The 22,990-nt window shown below is 35.6% G+C and overlaps 1 protein-coding gene across 4 annotated transcripts in view; it reads left to right on the top strand.

Moving 5' to 3' along the window:
- The first annotated feature begins 4,175 nt into the window (after positions 1 to 4,175).
- The window catches only part of fermt2 (FERM domain containing kindlin 2), a 127,280-nt gene continuing 108,465 nt past the window's right edge, over positions 4,176 to 22,990 (top strand). For all 4 annotated transcript variants that reach the window (XM_030127175.1, XM_030127174.1, XM_030127172.1 and 1 more), the window contains exons 1-2: positions 4,176 to 4,319; positions 9,957 to 10,114. In XM_030127175.1, coding sequence (XP_029983035.1) covers positions 9,958 to 10,114 — 157 coding nt within the window. In that variant the 5' untranslated portion in view covers positions 4,176 to 4,319; position 9,957. The remainder of the gene's footprint in view (positions 4,320 to 9,956; positions 10,115 to 22,990) is intronic.

Below are 22,990 nucleotides of genomic sequence, written 5' to 3'. Positions count from 1 at the left end.
TATACATATTTATTCTATCTTCTATATTCTACAGTTTTTATAAAGATATTTATTCTATCTTCTACATTCTACAGGTTTTATATACATATTTATTCTATCTTCTACATTCTACAGTTTTTATATACATATTTATTCTATCTTCTACATTCTACACTTTTTATATACATATTTATTCCATCTTGTATGTAATGTCCTGGTTACATAGTGCCTGTTTGTATTCATTGCTTCTGCCTGCTGAGCCAGCTCCATCTAAATTTCATTTTTGATGTAAAATCTGGAATGACAAATAATCTGTCTAAGTCTAAGTTGTGCTCATTCCAAGCGACAAAAATGCATTTATTTAAAACAGACTTAATTTTTGTAATGGAGAAGTTATGCAAATGGTCTCACTCTAAAAATAAGGAAAAGAATCCTATTCCTCTGCTGGGACATTATGTAAACCTCTGTTTTAGTTTGTGACTCATTGAGCTCAATATAAATAGGAATATAAGCTCTTATTTAGATGGTGTTACAGGTATTTTCTTGGTTATTTGGATTGAAAAATATGCTCAGCAAGGTTTTTATTCAAAGAATCAATGAGACTCATCTGTCAAAACAATGCAACACTTTGATTTTTTAGCAAAAGAATCATAAAACGCTTTGTATTTCGGTTTTGATTTTGTACTTTGACGTACTGAGACATACAATGACTCCAACAGGTAAAGCTACAGTATTACAGAAAATGAAAGTAGTATTTTACTATATTTATGATATTTCATTTCCTTTTCTGCACTCATCCGTCATAAAAACCAGACACATACTTCATGTTGTTGGTAAGAAGTAATTACAAGTGAGATTTTCTGGTAGTGAGCCTAAAATGACTGTTGGCTACAGGCTAAAGACCCAAAGATCCCTGAATGGTGCTCAAGGCTCAGCTCTATGGCCAAAAAAGGCAGCTTCACATCTGAACCGTCTGTCTGTTAATCCTGTGACAGACTCTCAGGTTTTATACTCCTGCAGTTTTATATATAAAAAAACATCCAATAGGTCCCAGTGGCCTTGATTTTGTTGATTCTATCATCTGCATCCTCACCTCATGGAGCTACAGGAGTGTTTGTCTCGTAGTAATTTTAAATAAATAAATACATAAATAAATAATCTACACACTTTGTACAGGTATCTATATTAATATTTAAGTCAAAGCACTGCCCTTTTGTTAAATGAAAAATTGCGAGATAAAAAGTCATAATTTTGAGGTAAAAGTCGAAATTATGAGGTAAAAGGTCATAATTATGAGACAGAGTCAAAAATATGAATAAAACGTCATAATTATGAGATAAAAGTCGAAATCATGAGGGAAAAAGTCATAATTATGAGAAGAAATTCAAAGTTATGATATAAAAAGTCATAATTAGACATAAAAATCATAATTATAATTTGAAAGTAAAAATTATGAGATAAAAGCCATAGTTATGAGATAAAAGTCAAAATTGTGAATTAAAAAGTTGTAAGTATGAGATAAAAGTCAAAACTATGAGGCAAAAAGTCATAATTATGAGATTAAAAAAAGCCATAGTTTTGACATAAAATGTGATAATTATGAGACAAGAGTCATAATTATGAGATAAAAAGTAACAATTATGAGCTATAAAGTCATAATTATGAGATAAAAATCATAATTATGATATAAAAAGTCATAATGATGACATAAAAAGTCATAATGATGAGATAAAAATCCTAAGTAGAATATAAAAGTTGAAATTAAATTAAAATGAAATTAAATTAAAAAGTCATAAATATGAAACAAAAATCCTAATTATGATATAAAAGCTGAAATTATAATATTAAAAAGTCATAACCTATGAGATAAAAATCATAATTATGAGATAAAAAGTCATAAGTATGATATAAAAGTGGAAATTATGAGATAAAAAGTCATAATTATGAGATTAAAAAAAAAGTCATAATTCTGATATAAAAGTCATAATTCTGAGATTAAAAAAGTCATACTTATGAGATAAAAATCATAATTTTTATATAAAAGTTGAAATTATGAGATAAAAAGTCATGATTATGAGATAAATTTCATAATTATGAGATAAAAATCCTAATTATGAGATAAAAGGTCATAATCATGAAATAAAAATCATAATTTTGATATAAAAGGTGAAATTATGAGATAAAAAGCCATGATTATGAGATAAATGTCATAATTATGAGATAAAAAATCATAATTATGAGATAAAAAGTCATAATCCTGAAATTAAAATCATAATTTTGATATAAAAGTTGAAATTATGAGATGAAAGTCATAATTATTAGATTAAAAGTTATAATTGTTAGATAAAAATCACTATAATGAGATTTTTAAAAAGTTATAATAATGAAATAGAAGTTGAAATTATGAGATAAAAATCATAATTATTGATTAAAAGTTACAATTATGAGATAAAAATCATAATTATGAGATAAAAAAAAGTCATAATTATGATATAGAAGTGGAAATTATGAGATAAAAGTCAGAATTATGAGATTAAAAGTTATAACTATGAGATAAAAAGGCATAATTATGAGATTTTAAAAAGTCATTATTATGATATAAAAGTTTAAATTATGCGATAAAAAGTCATATTTATACAATACAAGTCATAATTATGAGATAAAAATTCATAATTATGAGATAAAAATCATAATTTTGATATGCAAGTTGAAATTATGAGATAAAACATCATAATTATGAGATAAAAGTCATAATTATGAGATTAAAAGTCATAACTGTGAGATAAAAAAGTCATAATTATGAGATAAAAATCGTAATTTTGATATAAAAGTTGAAATTATGAGATAAAAAGCCATAATTCCGAGATAAATGTCATAATTATGAGATAAAAATCATAATTATGAGATAAAAAGTCATATTTGTGAGATAAAATAATAATCATGAGATAAAAAGTCATAATTGTGATATAAAAGTTTAAATTATGAGATAAAAATCATAATTATGAGATAAAAGGTCATAATCATGAAATAAAAATCATAATTTTCATATAAAAGTTGAAATTATGAGATAAAAAGTCATGATTATGAGATAAATATCATAATTATGAGATAAAAAGTCATAATCATGAAATTAAAATCGTAATTTTGATATAAAAGTTGAAATTATGAGATAAAAGTCATAATCATGTGATTAAAAGTTATAATTGTGAGATAAAAATCAACATTATGAGACAAGAGTCATAATTATGAGGTAAAAAGTAATAATTATGAGATAAAATTCATAATTATGAGATAAAAAGTCACAACTACAAGATAAAAATCATAATTTTGATATAAACGTCGAAATTGTGAGATAAAAAGTCATAATTATGAGATAAAAAGTCACAACTATGAGATTGAAAGTCATAATTATGAGATAAAAATCATAATTATGAGATAAAAAGTCATAATTATGATACAAAAGTCGAAATTATGAGATTAAAGTCATAATTATTATATAAAAGTTTAAATTATTAGATAAAAAGTCATAATTATGAGATAAAAAATCGTAGTTTTGATATAAAAGTTGAAATTATGAGATAAAAAGTCATAATTATGAGATAAATGTCATAATTATGACATAAGAATCCCAATTATGAGATTAAAAAAAGTCATATTTGTGAGATAAAAATCCTAATTATGAGATAAAAAGTAATAATTATGATATAAAAGTTGAAATTACAAGATAAGTCATAATTATAAGATAAAAAGTCATAAATATGATATAAAAGTTTAAATTATAAGATAAAAAGTCATAAATATGATATAAAAGTTTAAATTATTAGATAAAAAGTCATAATTATGAGATACAAAGTCATAATTATGAGATAAAAATCATAATTATGAGATTAAAAGTCATAATTATGAGATAAAAGTTGAAATTCTGAGATAAGTCAAAATTCTAAGTCAGAAGTCATAAATGTGAGCTAAATAGTTGCCATTCTGCTCCAGAGGCCAGGGGTTCCACACCAGAACAGGAGGAACATCTGAGGTGAAAAAGCAGCTTTAACCCTTTCCTATCAGGGAAGGGGGGGGGGCAGTAGGAGAGCAGAAAAGCTCCCGGTCTGAAAGGAAAAGTGGGACTGGATCTGTGACGTGATCGTGGAAAGAGGGAGGGAGTGGTGGTGTGTCTGTCCTCCATTAGCTGTGCCGTGCAGGACTGTGTGGGTCCTTCAGACCGCTGACCTGGGCTTTCTGTCGGCTCTAGTCCTTGTCGGAGCCTCTCTACATGATCTAAATCGGGGGAAGTTGTTCGGTTCGGAGTATTCGCCTGTTTTGCTGTTTTTGTGGTCGTTGTGAAGGTGAGTAGACACTTTGTGTGTCCGTGTCCTCAGCTCAGATCTGTGTTCGGTGTGGAATAGGAACACGCACCAGGTTGGGTTAGCGGAGAGAGAGAGAGAGAGAGAGAGAAAAAACACGCAACTTTATTTGGATGAGTTTACGCTTTGGGTTTTTTGTGTTATCCGTGCACTTTGGGTTGTTTTCCCCAGTTTTCAGTGCAGTTTGTCCGTGTGGCTGCTGCTCCATGCAGCTGCTTACATAATGAACCTATTTGTCCCACAGCCTTCACCGTTATGTTAAACAGGTGAAGGCGCACACTGGAGCCCATCTGCGGACAGGCTGGAGCCTTTGTCCCTGCGCCGAGCACCGATCACACCGCAGCTCCGATATCTGACTGGACACCCCATGCAAACCCTGACACAGCCTGGAAAAGAAGTTTTTTTTTTTTTTTTTTTACACAACAGGGTGCGCCTTGGTCCAAAAAGTGAACATGGATGTGCAACAAGGACATATGACAATACATCTAGTCCTTATGCACCCAAAAAAAACAACAACAAACAAACAAACATTAAAGAACTAGTTCTGTTAAGTGCATTTGTCACAGAAAATCAGCTGTTTTCTTTGAATGGAAGTCACTGATCATAATTGTTTATAAAAGCTCAGGTTATTGAATCAAAACAGGCCAAACTGAAGCTAAAGTAAAATATGTTGAATATAAAACACTGATCTATATGTTAAACTACATGGTTTTACTGGTGAATCACTGTTGTAGAAGCTGATGGTGTTTCTATGTTCACTATGCATTCATATCTGATCACCACAAAAAGCTGAGAAACTGCCTTTTACCTGTTATTTACATGTAGTGATGGGATTAGTGGATCAGAAGTTATTAGATCAGTCGATGCTTTTAGGCTGTTTGGAATATCCAAAGTCAGTTATGTTGAGTTTTAGTTTTAACATGTAAGTCACTGATCATAATTGTTCATAAAAGCTCAGGTTATTGAATCAAAACAGACCAAACTGAAGCTAAAGTAAAATATATTGAACATAAAAACAAGCATCTGTATGTTAAACTACATGGTTTTACTGGTGAATCAGTGTTGTAGAAGCTGATGGTGTTTCTATGTTCACTGTGCATCCAAATGATCATATCTGATCACCACAAAAAGCTGAGAAACTGCATTTTACCTCAGTTATTTACGTGTAGTGATGGGATTAGTTGATCAGAAGTTATTAGATCAGTCGATGCTTTTAGGCTGTTTGGCTGTTCACAGATCATATAATTGTTCAGAAAAGCTCAGCTTATTAAATCAAAACAGATCAACCTGAAGCTAAAGTAAAATATATTGAACATAAAAACAAGCATCTGTATGTTAAACTACATGGTTTTACTGGTGAATCAGTGTTGTAGAAGCTGATGGTGTTTCCATGTTCACTATGCATCCAAATGATCATATCTAATCACTACAAAAAGCTGAGAAACTGCATTTTACCTGTTATTTACATGTAGTGATGGGGTTATTGGATCAAAAGTTATTAGATCAGTCGATGCTTTTAGGCTGTTTGGAATATCCAAAGTCAGTTATGTTGAGTTTTAGTTTTAACATGTAAGTCACTGATCATAATTGTTCATAAAAGCTCAGGGTGTTAAATCAAAACAGACCAAACTAAAGCTAAAGTAAAATATATTGAACCTAAAACGGTGATCTATATGTTAAACTACATGGTTTTACTGGTGAATCACTGTTGTAGAAGCTGATGGTGTTTCTATGTTCACTATGCATTCATATCTGATCACCACAAAAAGCTGAGAAACTGCCTTTTACCTGTTATTTACATGTAGTGATGGGATTAGTGGATCAGAAGTTATTAGATCAGTAGATGCTTTTAGGCTGTTTGGCTGTTCACAGATCATATAATTGTTCATAAAAGCTCAGGGTGTTAAATCAAAACAGACCAAACTGAAGCTAAAGTAAAATATGTTGAACATAAAACACTGATCTATATGTTAAACTACATGGTTTTACTGGTGAATCACTGTTGTAGAAGCTGATGGTGTTTCCATGTTCACTATGCATCCAAATGATCATATCTGATCACCACAAAAAGCTGAGAAACTGCATTTTACCTGTTATTTACATGTAGTGATGGGGTTATTGGATCAGAAGTTATTAGATCAGTAGATGCTTTTAGGCTGTTTGGAATATCCAAAGTCAGTTATGTTGAGTTTTAGTTTTAACATGTAAGTCACTGATCATAATTGTTCATAAAAGCTCAGGGTGTTAAATCAAAACAGACCAAACTGAAGCTAAAGTAGAATATACTGAACATAAAAACAAGCATCTGTTAAACTACATTGGTTTTACTGGTGAATCATTGTTGTAGAAGCTGATGGTGTGTCTATGTTCACTATGCATCTAAATGATCATATCTGATCACTAGGCCTGTATCGGTACACAAAATTTTCGATTCGGTACGTTTTTCGGTTTTCAAAGCCATGGATTGTTTTTTTTTTTTGTTTTTTTTCGGTTCAGTACGGGAAGAAAGAAAATCCCTCAAAATGTCTTTAATACATTTATGAATTTTTGAAAAATTTTCTCCCAATTTTTGGACACAACAGAACATAGAAAAACAGGAATATAATTCTGCTGCTCTAAATCAAATAGGAAATAAAATGAAGTATTAATATTACTAAATGTATTTTAAACATTAGTATTGCACTTTTCCCTAACAGGTAGTTCTGAACAAACAACAAAAATCAAATCACAGTTCTGTCAGTTCACATTGTGCATAAAAATACCAAAAAAAATTCCACATGACGTTCAACATTAACAACAGGGTAAACTGGTTTTCTCTTTAAAATAACTGAAGAGCAACTTTGACAACAAAAAATTAACCAAATCATTTATTTTAGGACAGAGAACAAACTGTTGAGGCCACTTTGTGTACGTGCGCGTGATTTGTCGGGGGGATGTTTTTGTTTTGGTTTTTTTTTTTGTTGGTCAGAGCAGGGGGGGTGGGGGGGTCCACAACTAACGTAACTAACGCTGGCGTGAAACAAAAGTGAAACTTTATATTCTGTCAACGTCCAACTCTGGGTTCTGTTCCTCTGTTATACAGCGTGTGTGTGTGACAGACAGACAGACAGAGCAGGTGTCAGTGTTGTAGAACTACAGTAGTTCATAGGCGGTAAACAACGTCCGTCTTATTAACATCGCTTTCCTCGTTGTTGTCTTTCACTGGGACCTGAACTGATCCCAAGCAGGATTGTAATGATGGCGGAGGGTCTCCAGTCTCTTCCTTCCAGGTTCACATCATATTTGTTGTTGTTGTTGTTTTTTTTTACCTTATAACAGCTGCTATTTGGTATTTCGGATCAATGTGTGCATCCTTCAGTATGTCCGTGTGGAATTTGCGCGGATTAAGAGTTCCGCATCTTACAATGTCTTTCATTCCTTTTTCTTTTTCTCAACATACTGTGCCGCTTCGGTACAGCTGTGTACCAAACCGAACAGGTGTGTACTGAAACGGTTCGGTATATGTTTACAGGCCTACTGATCACCACAAAAAGCTGAGAAACTGCATTTTACCTGTTATTTACATGTAGTGATGGGATTAGTGGATCAGAAGTTATTAGATCAGTAGATGCTTTTAGGCTGTTTGGCTGTTCACAGATCATATAATTGTTCATAAAAGCTCAGGTTATTAAATCTGATGCTAAAGTAAAATATATTGATCATAAAAACAAGCATCTATATGTTAAACTACATGGTTTTACTGGTGAATCAGTGTTGTAGAAGCTGGTGGTGTTTCTATGTTCACTATGCATCCAAATGATCATATCTGATCACCACAAAAAGCTGAGAAACTGCATTTTACCTGTTATTTACATGTAGTGATGGGATTATTGGATCAGAAGTTATTAGATCAGTCGATACTTTTAGGTTGTTTGGAATAATCCAGAGTCACTTATGTTGAGTTTTAGTTTTAACATTTAAGTCACTGATTATATAATTGTTCATAAAAGCTCAGGTTATTAAATCAAAACAGACCAAACTGAAGCTAAAGTAGAATATATTGAACATAAAAGCAAGCATCTATATGTTAAACTACATGGTTTTACTGGTGAATCAGTGTTGTAGAAGCTGATGGTGTTTCTATGTTCACTATGCATCCAAATGATCATATCTGATCACCACAAAAAGCTGAGAAACTGCATTTTACCTCAGTTATTTACATGTAGTGATGGGATTATTGGATCAGAAGTTATTAGATCAGTAGATGCTTTTAGGCTGTTTGGAATACCCAAAGGCAGTTATGTTGAGTTTTAGTTTTAACATGGCTCTTAATGCAAAAAAAAGTGGAAGTTAAATGGTTTGATCTTCTGCACACCCTCAGTGGAATTTTTTTCAACACAAACATTGGTCCTTTCTATAGATTTTCTGCTTGACTTTAGTGGCTTCCTGTCCATTTTCAGTCACTGATGGCTGTAAAAGTTGCAGACTACCTCACAACGACTGCATAGGATTTCTCTAAACTGGATGTTGTGGTGCATTTTCAGTGCTGAAATGATACTATATTATTATTATTACAAATATGGGTCAAAACACAGTATTCAAAATCTCTCTGACGGGACATTTTAGAGACAATTTGACAGATTAGTGTTGGTAAATGACCCACATTTTTACTTTTAAATTCATTTTTGCTTTAGTTGGACCATAATGGATTATCCAAAACAAGGAGCTACTTTATATTGAGATAAATGTTGGAATGGCGATCAATTAAAGTTCACTCTCAGATGGGATATTACTGTGTTTTGACCCATTCTGACTTTCTTATGATCTTAATACTGCAGATGATCCTCGTAGTTAATAAAGGTATCATCGGAAAACAAAATGCTATCTTTTCTCTTCAGACTGGTACAGAAATCTCAGTTTTTCTGTTTCTCCATCATTAAAAGTGCTCAGCTTCTTATAACAGTAGGAAAAATGCTTATTTCTAGTGGCTCTGGCTCTTAAATTCAGATTTTTGGCCATAATGAAAAAGCTGCAAGTAACATTAAGTAATATAATGTCAAATCCTTAACTTAATGATTAAATACGTATGATTTATTTATGCTTTGTTTTGTGTTGGGAGCTTGTTGTTGATGCTGCTTTACCCTCTTTGATAACATCTCCTTGACCGATTTCTTTTTAGACGACTTGGATTAAATCCTTTTTCGTTGTGCTTACTTATATATTCTTCAATGCCTCTGTTCTGCTCCTCTACAGCAGCAGCATTAGCTACTGTCAGCTTATGACTGGAATCAGCTAACGTTTCTATGCAAATTTACTGAAGACACATGAGGATCTGATATTAAAAATAGATACAAAGTCATTAAACTTCATATTGTGTTTCTCAAGTGTATAGATGCAAATAATAAAAGTGGTAGCTGCCACAATGTAAACAAAGTCCAGTCATGTCCACCCCAATGTTGAGGGTTTCATGTGTTGCGTTAAAATTATATAAAAAGTGTAGTCCTAGTCCAAACCCTTGACGCATGTATATGTTTTGCTTTTTCATTCATTCCACAGGGCCATTGAAGCTTCTTTTAATCTCACCGACACTAGACGTTAACCGGACCATTTCTCCTTAATAACTGTGGGTGTGTTTGACAGGATGGCGCTGGATGGGATCCGGATGCCCGACGGCTGTTACGCCGATGGGACGTGGGAACTGAAGATGCATGTGACCGACCTCCACAGGGACGTGTCACTGAGGGTCACTGGGGAAATCCACATCGGAGGGGTCATGCTCAAGCTCGTGGAGAAACTAGGTATGTGCGCTGTCCGTGTGAATGGCAGCTGATTTATTGCAGCTTTTTGAAGCGGCTTATCTGAAGTGTAATAAAAGCACTGGAGAGTTGAGTTGAGTTGAGAGTTAATAGACTTATTTCAACAATGAGCCGTCATGAGTCTGCACATCTCAGATGGTTTACAACTGTAATATACCACAGTGTGTTAGGGCTGCACTAAAGGGACAATGGGATATTCAGAGAAAGAAGTAGTAATATTTGGAGAAAAGGTCACAAAAGTACTACAAGAGTGAAGTCGTAACTTAACACTCAAAAGCTGAGACAGACGCCAGTAACTAAAAGCGTCACTGATGTAAAATGGTTAATAACTTCTGAACCACTAATACTATCAATACATGTAAATAATTCAGGGAAAATGTAGTTTATCAGATTTTTATTGTCATTAAATATAATCCATTTTGACATTTAAAGGTTCCATACTAAACATGGAAACACTGTCAACTTCCGCAACAAGTGGATGTAGATGCTTGTGTTTATGTTCAGTTAATGATATAGTTTGTAAAAAAGTCTTTTTTTTCCCTCATCTATATGATCAGTAAATTAATACTGGAAAATACTGAAAAAATCACTGAAAATAAACAAAATGTCAAGGCTAATGTTATAACAAATGGTGGTAAACCATTTAGGAAAGATTAAATGTTGTGAAAAATTCCACAAACATAGTCTTTAAGGTTAATCTGTATAACATGTCTTGTCAGTGTAAGACTGGTTTATGCATGGAATTTGGATAACTTCACTAATATTAGTACTTTTTCCTCCAAAATATAACATTTTCTCATATAGTTCTTTGGCTATAGTTTTTTGGTTTAGCTTAAAATATTATGACTTCATTCTCAAAACCTCAGATGCTTTAGTCTTTATTGTGACCCTAATATAGGGATAAAACCAGTAATAGACTGGTTCTAGATGACACCAGTGGAAAAAACAGTTCTTTTGACCCCTGACTCTGTATTGTCCTTCCTTGGCAGATATTTGTGTGCATGTTGATGGCCTACTTTGCTACGTCTTGGGCAACAAATACTTATTTTTTTAATAGTTGCCTTTCTAAGATGTGAGATTGTCACTAAGTAAACATCAGACACAAAACTATCTCTGAATTCAGGCTAAAGTTAAGAGCAGCAGTATTTTGTCGTGGTAGTGAAGTTAAAACTATGCATTTTGCAAGGGATAAAATATTTGAAAACTGAGGTTGGAGTGTGTTTCAGGATAAGCGTTCTTTGAGTTTTTGGCCGTGTATATGGGTCAGTAACTCAAAGAATAAAGAAACCATACACAGGTTTCCTCCCCCACTTCATTGCACACTGTTCTGTACATGCACTTACACACTTGACAAGTCTGGGTGCAGTAAGCAAAAGAGTCCTCTGTTCCACACACTTGAACACAGGCCTGTTTCACAGCGGCAGCAGAAAGGTCAGTGTTGGTGGCAGCGCGATTTGGGAGCGACACTGCGTTGTGTGTCGATGGGTGCTTGAATGCTCAGCATTCCTCCAGCGCTCCAAGGTTTTATTCCCTGCCCATGGTCTCGTTTTTAGCTCTCCTGTTAGCGCTCTACATAATTGAGGTCTTTGTTCTCTGTGGTCGTCTGTGCTGAGCAGCATCAAGGCGAGTGCAGTGCTGGTGCTGTGTGGGACGTGAATTCAATGGTCCTCCCACGCCAGATCCTACTGAGGCCTGGCCTTTTCCTGTTTGAGTTCTAGCATTTTGTTGAGGTCTGCTTGAGTGGTGGAGTCCACTATCGTGAAGTTTGAGGGAGTCTGGAACATTTTGATGCATCAACGACGCAACACAATGACATAATGTTTCACAGAAATCAAAACTGGCCAAATGTAGTCCAACCTTTGCTAAGTCCTGACCGCCTTGGCTACTAGTGCTAAGCCTGTCACCACATTGTATGCCACCCTATGCCATTTCAACATGTGGAAGGAAATATTTGTAAATTTTGGTAATAGTAGAAATGATCAGAAAGGTCTGCAATATGCATTTGAAAGCTACTGTCATAATAACATTGTCATCAAAAACTCCCTAAGATATAAACTAATGTTAGCTAGCATTCACAAAGATTTTTGAACATTAAATATAAGTTACTTAAAGGTTGTACATTTAATTTGGGTACTTGTGAATAATTTGTGCCAGAACAAACACTCTGTATCAAATAAAAGAAATACTGTAAATGTTGGATGAAATACAGACACACATTTCAAACACATTCTTTGCTAATAGCTGTGTGCTATGCTAGCAGTCCTTGGTTGTCTTTCCTCTGAACTTGACCATTGTTCATTACTGTGTATTGAATATGTTACAGTCCTTAGGTCCATAAAACACATCTGTCTGTCCTTCTACTTCTACTACTGTTTTTGTGGTCATAAAGATCAGAGGAAATGGTTAAAACTGGCAAATGAATGGGGGAAAAAAAAAACTAAGTTTAGCACTAGCTAATTGTTAACTATGTTATAGCATGTTAACTGTCTCCAGATCTTTTTCAAAAAATGTACAACATAGCTTTGATAAGGTTTTTCACTCTGTGTGAGGAAAATGTTTGAGTTAAATACATGAATGTAGCCCCTTCTGAACCCTAACTGGTGTCTCACTAAAGAAAGAAGTTATAGACTAGTAAAAAAAAACCTCATACTAGCTCTGCTGTTGTTGACCCGGAAATGGTGAATGACGCCAGACTTAACAAGTGTATGAATAGAGTTTTTGTTACTATTGTATAGCATTAGTGAATGTAGCTTTCACATGCATTTCGTTGTCTTTTCTGTCATCAGAATTGTATATATTACATTCTGGAAAACCTGATCTGCACTTGATGGAACATTTAGTTAAATTAATGTCATAAAAAAATCTAATCATGAGTTCTCCATCCTCAAATTGGGATATACACAACATATTGTTTCTTTGCCTGTTCATATGTGTCCATTGTCAGTAATGAAATGTAAGAATTCGTATTGAATCTGTATATAAATAACATTGACGTATTCAGATGTGTGCACTATATACACTGTCAGATTTACATATTCTGCACACAGTTTCTGCATTTTCACGCATGTTGAAGGCATTGGCAGGTCTCCCATGCCTAGTTAATGTTGGTAATGTAGGTTTGGACTGAGGCTGGTCCTAGTGAAGGCTGTAGTGCAGTTGCATCAGTTGTATCTCATTTCTGTCACATACTTTTGCTGTAGTGATTACAGTCGGCAGTCAGCGACCCTCATTAATGTGTGATGTTTTACTCCAGTCTTCATTTCCTTGGGATGTAGTTAACTTGGCTTCTGAGTCTTTTTTTAAGTTCAGCAACTGTAGCCTGTTTATTACTCAGAGTTATCTTGTTATTATCATATTTCTACAACCATTATTTCAGTTATTTTAGTTATATAGTGATGATAAACTAATGCTCTGTCAGTATTTGTGTGCATGTTTGTACTCCTGGGTCTTTGCTTGAATGTGGGGATGTTTCATTCGATTGCCATCTCTCTCCTTTCCTGAGTCAACAGGTTGTTTTCCATTGTAATGATTAACCAGCCCACAACATGGGTTTTCCACATGGCTAGACACCGCAGGACACACTCACACACACGTTATTTTGTACAGCCAGTGTAATATTTCCTTAAAGAGATCATGTTTTAATGTATGGACCATGCTGTTCAGTTAAAATTGAGTTAAAATAAATGACACGCGAAAGATATTTTTCTGTCATTAAGAATGTTGTGGAAAAATAGAGTTTTGTTATTAATGTATTATTGTAACATCTGTTGGACGATGCATAATGATTCCTGTTTGTGTCAGTGCACATGTATCTCACAGTGTAATTCCACTCTCAGCCACTAAATGCAGGCTCCAGTTCACTTCCATTCAACTTGTAGAATAATAAGTAGATACATTTTTTTCCCAGGAGGCATTCTAGTTCACTTTATTTGTACTCTTTTGCAAATTATTGCTTCGCTTTTAGTGTGTGCTGTGTGCGTTTTGATTGACAATCACATTTCTAGACCTTCTGTTTATTGACTTAAACATTTTTCTTGACTTGCATTTGTACTGTAGCTGTAGTTTAGTCCGTGTACTAACAAAATTATGAAAGAATATTCTTACACAATGGTTAAATTTCATATTATTACCAAACACAACTGTGTGTTATCGTATAGCAAGTAGCTGAAAATACTTTGTGGCCTTCAACATAACATTTTCTAGTCAGCAGTCACATTGACAGTCACATTTCCAGACCTTCTGTTTATTGACTAAAACATTTTTCTTGACTTGCATTTCTAGTGTAGCTGTAGTTAAGGCCGTATACTAACAAAATTATGAAAGGATATTCTTGCACAATGGTTAAATTTCATATTATTACCAAACACAACTGTGTGTTATCATATAGCAAGTAGCTGAAAATACTTTGTGGCCTTGAACATAACATTTTCTAGTCAGCAGTGTGGTTGATGTTTTCAGTGGTGAGCAGTAGTGCTAGCTTGGCGAACCCAGCCCCGCCCTCTGGTCCAAATTGGTAAAATGCAAACTTCAGGATTCAAAACTCTCTACAGGCCATGCCAGTAACCTGCTACCGCTGAACTGTCACTGGTGACAGCGCCGCTCAGGCCTCTGTGAACATCTTAAGCACTGTTGCATACCAACTGTTGGATCTGCTGAACGCAGAGATGCAGTGGTTATACATAGACCGTGCACATGTGCAGACGTACATGCACATACAGTGTGCACAGGACTGTGACAGGGGACACGTAGATAGCGCAGAGTCTTGGCAAGCAGCGCCTCAGCCTCACATTGAAAGGACATCCTGCTGCAATGACAAACATGTCTCTGTCCTTCGTCTTCGCTGTCTCACTCTAACTGAAGGACCTCTTGTGATTCAGTAATGGCTTTCAACAAGGCTGACAGTATTTTTTTTTTTTCCCTGAGCACATTTGTCGCTGCTTTTGACATCCAGTACGTATCGTGTTGACGTCAGCTGCCTCCTACGCCGGCCAGCGTTCTCATCAGTAGTATTTGTGCATGTGTTTGGACACGTGAGGGTGGTCCAGTGGGTCGGTGGGTGTGTCCCATCCACATGTATCCTGCTCCCATCATTCAACTCTTCCTGTGAGCTGCAGGATCATCACAGGCTGAGATGGCCTTCGATAATGGATTAAATAGAAAAATGCCAGGAAGGCACTTAGCTATTGATCACAGCAGCGAGTCCTGCCTCAGCCTTCAAGCAGAGCAGTATTTAAAGCAGCCGATAGACGGCCTCCTCCAGTAATCCTTTCATCCATCCATTGCTTTCCATCATGGCTGCTTTCTCTGACTTTGTTGTTGTTTTTTTTTTTTTTTCCAGAAGTGAAAGTGCTGCCCTCCCTTTCTAAAAACTAATAATGTGCCATTTAGAAAGGTAAACAAATACTGTAAAAATAACGGCTGCTAGCGGGAATTTTATTGGATTTAAAGGTTCTGTTCCCAGGTTGCAGAGCTTTTAGCAAACTGTGGCTGACAGTAAGTGCTTGTGCTATCAGTGTTTCACACAAATGTATGCTGCTACTTTACACACAGCTCATTTTTCTATAAATCCAATAATCATAGCTGTAGACCTCAGAAAGTCTACAATATGACTTTGGCAGGTCTGAAAAATATTTGAGTTTTAAAGTTACTGTTGTTTTATAAAGCTACACTGATGTTACTCTTGGGTTTGGATACAATTTGTATTGATATACTGCAACAAAATGACAAACCAAACATTGAACCAATAAGCTCTAATGTGATTTATCAGAATACTCAACTAGCACAGCGTTTCCTCTGTAAATTTAATACAGCTGTAGATAATATCATTTCTTTAGTCTTGTATCCGTTGCTGTTTTGGTGAGAGTTATGTTGTTTTTAGTCTTCAAATTATTTATTGTACGGTCATTACTTCAAATCTTCTGTACTATTCTTTACTAGTTGTTATCTTACAGTTAAATTACAGAGAAAATTAAAACTAAATTTCAATGCTTTTGTGGGGATAACTACCTGTAGCATCGTAGAGTGTTGACATCCAAAAAATGACCTCCTCTACTACTCTACGGGACCTTTTCAGAGCATAAAAGTCAATGTCTGAAGTTTTCAGTTTGCAAATTGACAGAGGTCCTGTCTTTAGTGACACACTGAACTTGTGTTGTTATAGTTTAGGTAGATAACAAATAATATAATACACTGAAGTATCAACAACTTGATATGCAAATACATGCCTAACAATAAGTCTATTACCTGCTAACTTGCTTGATCTAAAGTCCTTTTAAGTAGGGTATCATGATTTTACATGGGCAGCAAAATCCAGTACACAAACTCCTGCAGGTTAAAGCGACGCCAAAGAATGACTAGAAATGAGCTTAAATGAAGTTGCTAGCCAAGGAGCAGTAATGCTAACTAGGGGTGTGTATTGGCAATAATCTGGCGATGCAATACAAATCACAATAGTAGGATTACAATATGATATATCACGATACTGTTAACAAGGCGATATATTTTTGAAAAAGATTATTTCCTGGAAAAACCTATATTGCAGCATTTGGATAAATAAAGTTTGAAGATGCTGATTTACCAGTAAAAAAACCCCACACAAATAAATAAATAAATAAATAAATAAATAATATTTTACAGACGTTACAGTTTAAGATCCTGCTTTTATGTTATTATTCTATTGCAAAAAGAATACACAGTGTTCAGTCCTTGAATCATCCAACATCATAACATTATTTTTGTGCATTCCCAATTAAAAAAATACAAACATTTGCCTCTTTCAGACAGTAAAAAGTGCTTTTAGGAAGCTTGAATTATCCATTATTTAACAAAACAGCATTATCAATTTCAAAAAGCTACATTTATGACCTGCAATATCACAATGCTACCTTTGTAGTATACAAACAACAGAACAAAACACCCATGTGAATATAGAAATAAAAGAGCTTGAAAACCAAAAATGAACCTCTGCCATGTCTGCATTTGAATAAATACTTAAAAATATTGATACAGTACAGTTGAATGTCAGTATCACGATATATTGCGATAACGATATTTTCTTACACCCCTGATGCTAACAACAACCCTAAAACAAATAAAATCCTACTCGGTGGGAATCACTGAAAAGGACGCTGGATGGAATATAGAAAATTGAGGATGCAATATATTGAGATGCATTGAGAATCATGATGCATTTGAATCATGGGATGCAAGTAAAGTTAACTGTTGAGATGCACCTATCAGTGACTGCATGTTGAATGAGATCTGGCCTGAGAAGAGAGCATTTAGTGTACTTTGGAGAGCTTACAATAACTGTTTTGAAGCCTCTTGTGCAAGAAAATGCTGGAATTAGGATCTTTAGTTGTACATTAGAGTTATTTTTTATTTTATATTAATTACACATCATACACAGCAAGAGAACAATTTAAAAAACAATTTTCATGCAAGTAACACCATTGTGCAGAAAAGGATAGAACAGTGGTTTCCAACCTTTTTTGGCTTGTGACCCCATTTTAACATCAAAAATTTTTGGCAACCCCAGACATTCAAAACGGAGACTTTTTTTTGGGTTAAAATTAATTTGTTTTTGTTTGCCATACTATGTACAATGTTAATTTTAGATGACATTTAGTCTATATAATGTATATTATTATGGATGGAGGCAGTAAATCCAGGTATAGATTACTGCACAAAGGGAGAATTTTATTTTCCTTGGTCAGAATATGTACAGTCAGTCCAGCTGTGATTTACAAGGAGGACAATTAATTAATACTGAACAAACAACAATTGAAACTGTGAATTATGAAAGAGCTGCAGCATCTGAAACTGACCACGATGAACATTTGACAAATAAACAGAACCATAGTGCTGCAGTTTCAGCTTCAGTTTGTCATGTCTGTTATGGATTGTGATTCTCTGTCAACTCACCATATATTTTTTATCAGTAATTTTTTATTATTTTTTTTAATCAATTACTATAAATTTCAGGCGACCCCATTTGAATTCCAGGTGACCCCACATGGGGTCCCGACCTCAAGGTTGAAAAAGACTGGGATAGAAGCTAAAAAAGGCTTATGTAAATACCTCCCCGGAAATAAACAACACACAGGAAAAAAAAAAAAAATAATAATATGATATAACTGAAAAGAAAAATAGTAGAAATACAAATCAAATGATATACAGCCTTACATTTTTTTGTAAATTAGTGACCTTTTCATATGCTTTTTAAAATAATGATAAAGAAGATATTGGTTGAAGATCAGGTCGTAGATTATTCCAAAAATGTGGTCCACAGTATTTTAGAGAATGCAGACTGACAGAAGTTCGGCTACATGTAAAATCAGAAAAACACAAATTCCTCTGAGAATCCAGGTTTATTTCATGTCATTTCTTTTCTTGTCGTGTAAAGTAAGTCTGAAATTGCAGTGTTGAAACCTGTACATGTTGCAAAGGTGGAAAGGCCAGCTTTTTTCACTGATAAGTCTACCTCGTGCTTCTGGACCACATGTCAAGGTCTAAGACTAGCAGAGTTACTGATAAGTCCACTGACGGAGCGTGTTTAAGACTGCACATACACTAGCAAATGTAAATACTAGGGGAGAGTGTTGAATTTACTGTGGGAGTGCTGGTCGTATTGGTTCTGCTCAGCCTCACCAAGACAGCCGAGGAGAGGGGCTGGATGAGAAGAAAATGGGAGGGAACGACAGAGATTAGTCAGAGGGGGAGGGAGGTGTCTTTGCTTCTCGTCGTGACGTTAGCCACGCTGCTAAAATTCCATAAAAGTCTTCGATGAAGCAGGAAATGACTTCCAGGGTTTGGCATGCTGTTCTCTGGTGGCTGCCGTCATCGCTGGATTCTCTGCTGCCGTCTTCATCCTCCTCGCCCTCTCTGTCAAACTCCCCTCTGTTTTCATCCCCCTTTTCTCACTCCCTCGTCATCTAAATATATTTAGTGGAAAATAGTTTCATCCTTTTCTCTCACGTTTTGAAGCTCTGGGAGTAAAGACTAAGTGGTTCAGTCTTCTCACTCCCTCGGCCACGAAGTCATTCTCTGTAATCAATTGGAAACATGAAAGAACACATTGTTCACTTCGTCGAAATCTGGAATCCATCATGATTTCTGACCCAGGTTCACAGCTATTCACTGTTCCATAAATAGCACTTGAGCAAACTGCTGTGTGTGGTGACTCTTGATAGTTGATGTTTCCAGTGATTGGCCTGCAGTTTTTTTGGCTGGATCACCACTGGCCGGCCGCAGAGATCTTTCCCTGCATGTCTGACAAAATGTGCGTTTTGGATTTGGGATGACCTACATAGTCATAATGCAGCTGAACTGAATGTTATCTTCCAATCATTTCAGTGTTGTTTTACAATTATATCTGGGCGAGTGTGTGTAGTTATTGAAGGGTGGATGATCTGGCCAAAAGATAATATGACAGAAAAAAATCACAGTTACGAGCTTAGATTTGAGTTGTGATATTTCTTTTTTCTTTGGAAAGTCCTATTGAGCATCATCCCCAAAGAATGGGTCGCAGGAGAATTTATTTGAGTTTTTGAGTGTTGTTTCAACTAATTAAAAAACTTTAAGCTGGAAGGAAGAACGAGAAGAATGTTTTTGATCATACTGAATATATGCTGTGATAATTGTACAACAATATCACTTTTATTACCATTTACTACCTATAAACTGCTTGTGTTAGTTTTCCACTTAAGGGTCAAAACACAGTAATATCCCATCAAAGAGTGACCTTTAATTGATTGGATTCCAACATTTATTTCAGTATAAAGCAGCTCCTTGTTTTGGATAATCCCTTATGGTCCAACTAAAGCAAAAATTAATTTTAAAGTAAAAATGTGGGTCATTTAGCAACACTAATCTGTCAAATTGTCTCTAAAATGTCCCTTCAGAAAGATTTCAAATACCGTGTTTTGATCCTTAAGCAGAATAGGATTACGTGTAGCTTGTAGCTTGGACATTACGATTAGATTCCAGTTAGAAAAGACAGCTGTTCAATATGTTTGTCCTTGTCACTCTTGTTTGTAGCTGAATGACTCAGAAATTTTAACAAAAGTGCAAAAATGAGATTAAGTAGTTCATTTTCAGAACCGCTTACTTCTCAAGACGGTCACAGGGTTGCCGGAGCTAACCCGACTATGGATAGGCAAAGGTGGGGTAGACTCTGAACATGCCACCGTTTTCATCACAGGGCTGACATAAACAGAAAAACAACCATTCACCCTCACATTGACACCAACAGATGATGTAAATTCACTGGTTAAAGGTGCGGGAGACTTTCATGACCAATTTTTCATCAGATTTGTCAAACCTCAGTCATAGCCTAAGTATCAGGAATCTGTAAGTCTGTCTGTGATTACTCACCTGAATCTCTTGCATTATGGTGAAGAATTTCCAAGTGCCATCTACTATAAACAAACCATGTATTTACAAATAGAGTCGGGAGGTAACTCAGGCACCTTCGGAATTTTGTCGTGACGTGAATTGTGTGAAGTGAAGGCTCGCACTGCTGCCTGACAGCGGCAACGGCAACGCGAGCATATGAGATTATATGGATGAAACACGATGCGGAAACGTCTGAAACGCGGAAACGGCTGGAGGAATATGCATAGAGGGAAGGGAGGTCCTGCCGTTTCCGCGTCGTGTCTATAGCAGCTGCACAAACCGGCATTTCCCACAATCCACGTCGTGACAAAATTCCGAAGATGCCTGAGTTACCTACTGGCTCTTTTGTAAACACATGGTTTGTTTATGGTGGGTGGCACTTCGAAATTGTTCACCGTAATGAAAGAGATTCAGGTGAGTGATCACAGAAAGACTGACAGATTCATGATACTTAGGATATGACTGAGGTTTTACAGATCTGATGAAAAATTGGTCTCGAAAGTCTCCCGCACCTTTAACTTATTAAGGTGCATGCCTTGAATGGTGGGAGGAGTCCAGAGAGAACCCATACAGACATGAGTAGTTTCTAAATATGCGTTCTTGTCTGTTCTTCTGTCCTCGCAATCTCATGTAGCGTCATCAGTCAGGGCCCAAGTACTGTTTCATTTCAAAGTTCACACAAACCAAGAACACATGGAATACCCAGATGTTGTTCTTGTCTGCTAGCTTAAACCAAGGATGCACTGGTTGGTGACTTGTGTAGATTTGGTTGGGAAATATCCCAAGATGCACTTTGTGCTACTCTCAATGCAACGGCGGCTTCTGTGATAACTTAATTCAGAAATGTTTTATTGAATAGATGACTGTCACTAGATGATGTGATACAATGTTGAATACGCACGAGAGGCAGAATAGTGAGAGATATATCTTTATTATCATGGTATGGGATTGAATGAAATTTTATCCAGTTTTGAAAAATATACAAAATGTATAAAAAAATATAAATAACATGTAAAAATTGTACAAATGTACTGAAATAAAATAGAGTGACATTCTGGTGGATTGAGGGAAATGTGTTAGGGAGTCGATGGCAGGAATACAACAGAGTCAGCGAGGAAAGTTCACAAGTACACAATGTTCCAATTACAGAAGGACTTACGTTCTTAGGAAGTCCGTTCTGTGGGACTGTTCTTACCAAGACCGTACTTGCCGAGTTCACAGGACTGTAGCCGACTCGGCAAATTTGATATTGAAAAACGGCCACGGGGAGAACATGTACACTCCTCACAGAAAGGGTGTGGATTTGGCAGAAAGGCCAGAAATGGGATCAAACCCTAGACCTCCTTGCTGAGGTGACCATGCTAACCCCTGCACCACCATGCCACTCTCTTACCAAAAAAAAAAAGATTATGCCATGAATTAAAAAAAAGAATTTCATTAACTGTGCTCATTATCACTGCTGACATGATGTGTTGCTCAATTTGTTTCCATTATTTTTTAAAACTGACAAAAAAACAAATCACAGCTGCCATTTTGGTAGTACATTTTGTCAGTGTATAATTAAAAATGAATTACTTGATTCCTTTGCTTGTAGTATGTACACGCACCAACCAAAATAACTACAGGAAAAAATCTAGAGGAAACACTTTTGTTCGCAGGGTCATACTTTATCAACTTCTCAGTCGTCTGGTTCATCCATTGTGTTTTATAAGCAAGTCTTCATCCACCAAGTTGCTGCTATTATTTACACATGTATGTCACATTAGGGAAGAGAGAGTCACATGATGTTTTGACGTCCTTTATCCAGTCGGCAGAACTCTATAGTTTTTGGAGTTAAGTTTGGGAACTTAAGTGAAACAACTTCTCCACGATTCCCTCAAATGACGTTGTGGACATATGGAAGATCCGTCAGTCGTGTAGTTACTCCCGACCTGAACGACCTCAGCTCTTCATTATAATTAGTGTAAAGCTGAAGGTTTCCATGTTTTCTGTTGCTCCCACAGTTCAGTCTCTGTGCTTCAGGCTGTGGAGACCTGACCGAGATGGCCTCCGTTTGACAATGGAACGCATGTTTCATTAGGAAACAGACACAATTTAAGACAGGATGCTCAACTTCCTCTGGGCTTTTTTTATGCGCCTTCTCCCTCCTGCCTTCCTCACATTCCCGCCTTCCTGCTCTCCCAGTGTCCGTGGCACTTTTTTTGAAGAAGTGGGCGGATGGGGAAAAGAAGGCAGTTCAGACCCTACAGAGATGAAGAGCGGAGATAATGACGTTTCCTGAACATGTGATCAGCTCTTGCATATTTTGTGTCGTACATCAACACGGCGATGACTTTTTTTCCCTCAGCTCATATCATCCCGGCACATAGAGCGCATATATCACTACGTGCCCATTGATTGAATGAACAGAGCATCCTCCTGGTCTAGTTTTTCAGAGTGAGAATGGGCTTGGCAGTCTGTGTG

Source organism: Sphaeramia orbicularis, chromosome 22, assembly GCF_902148855.1.
Source record: "Sphaeramia orbicularis chromosome 22, fSphaOr1.1, whole genome shotgun sequence".
Lineage (NCBI taxonomy): Eukaryota > Metazoa > Chordata > Actinopteri > Kurtiformes > Apogonidae > Sphaeramia > Sphaeramia orbicularis.
This window is presented reverse-complemented; position numbering and strand designations above follow the sequence as displayed.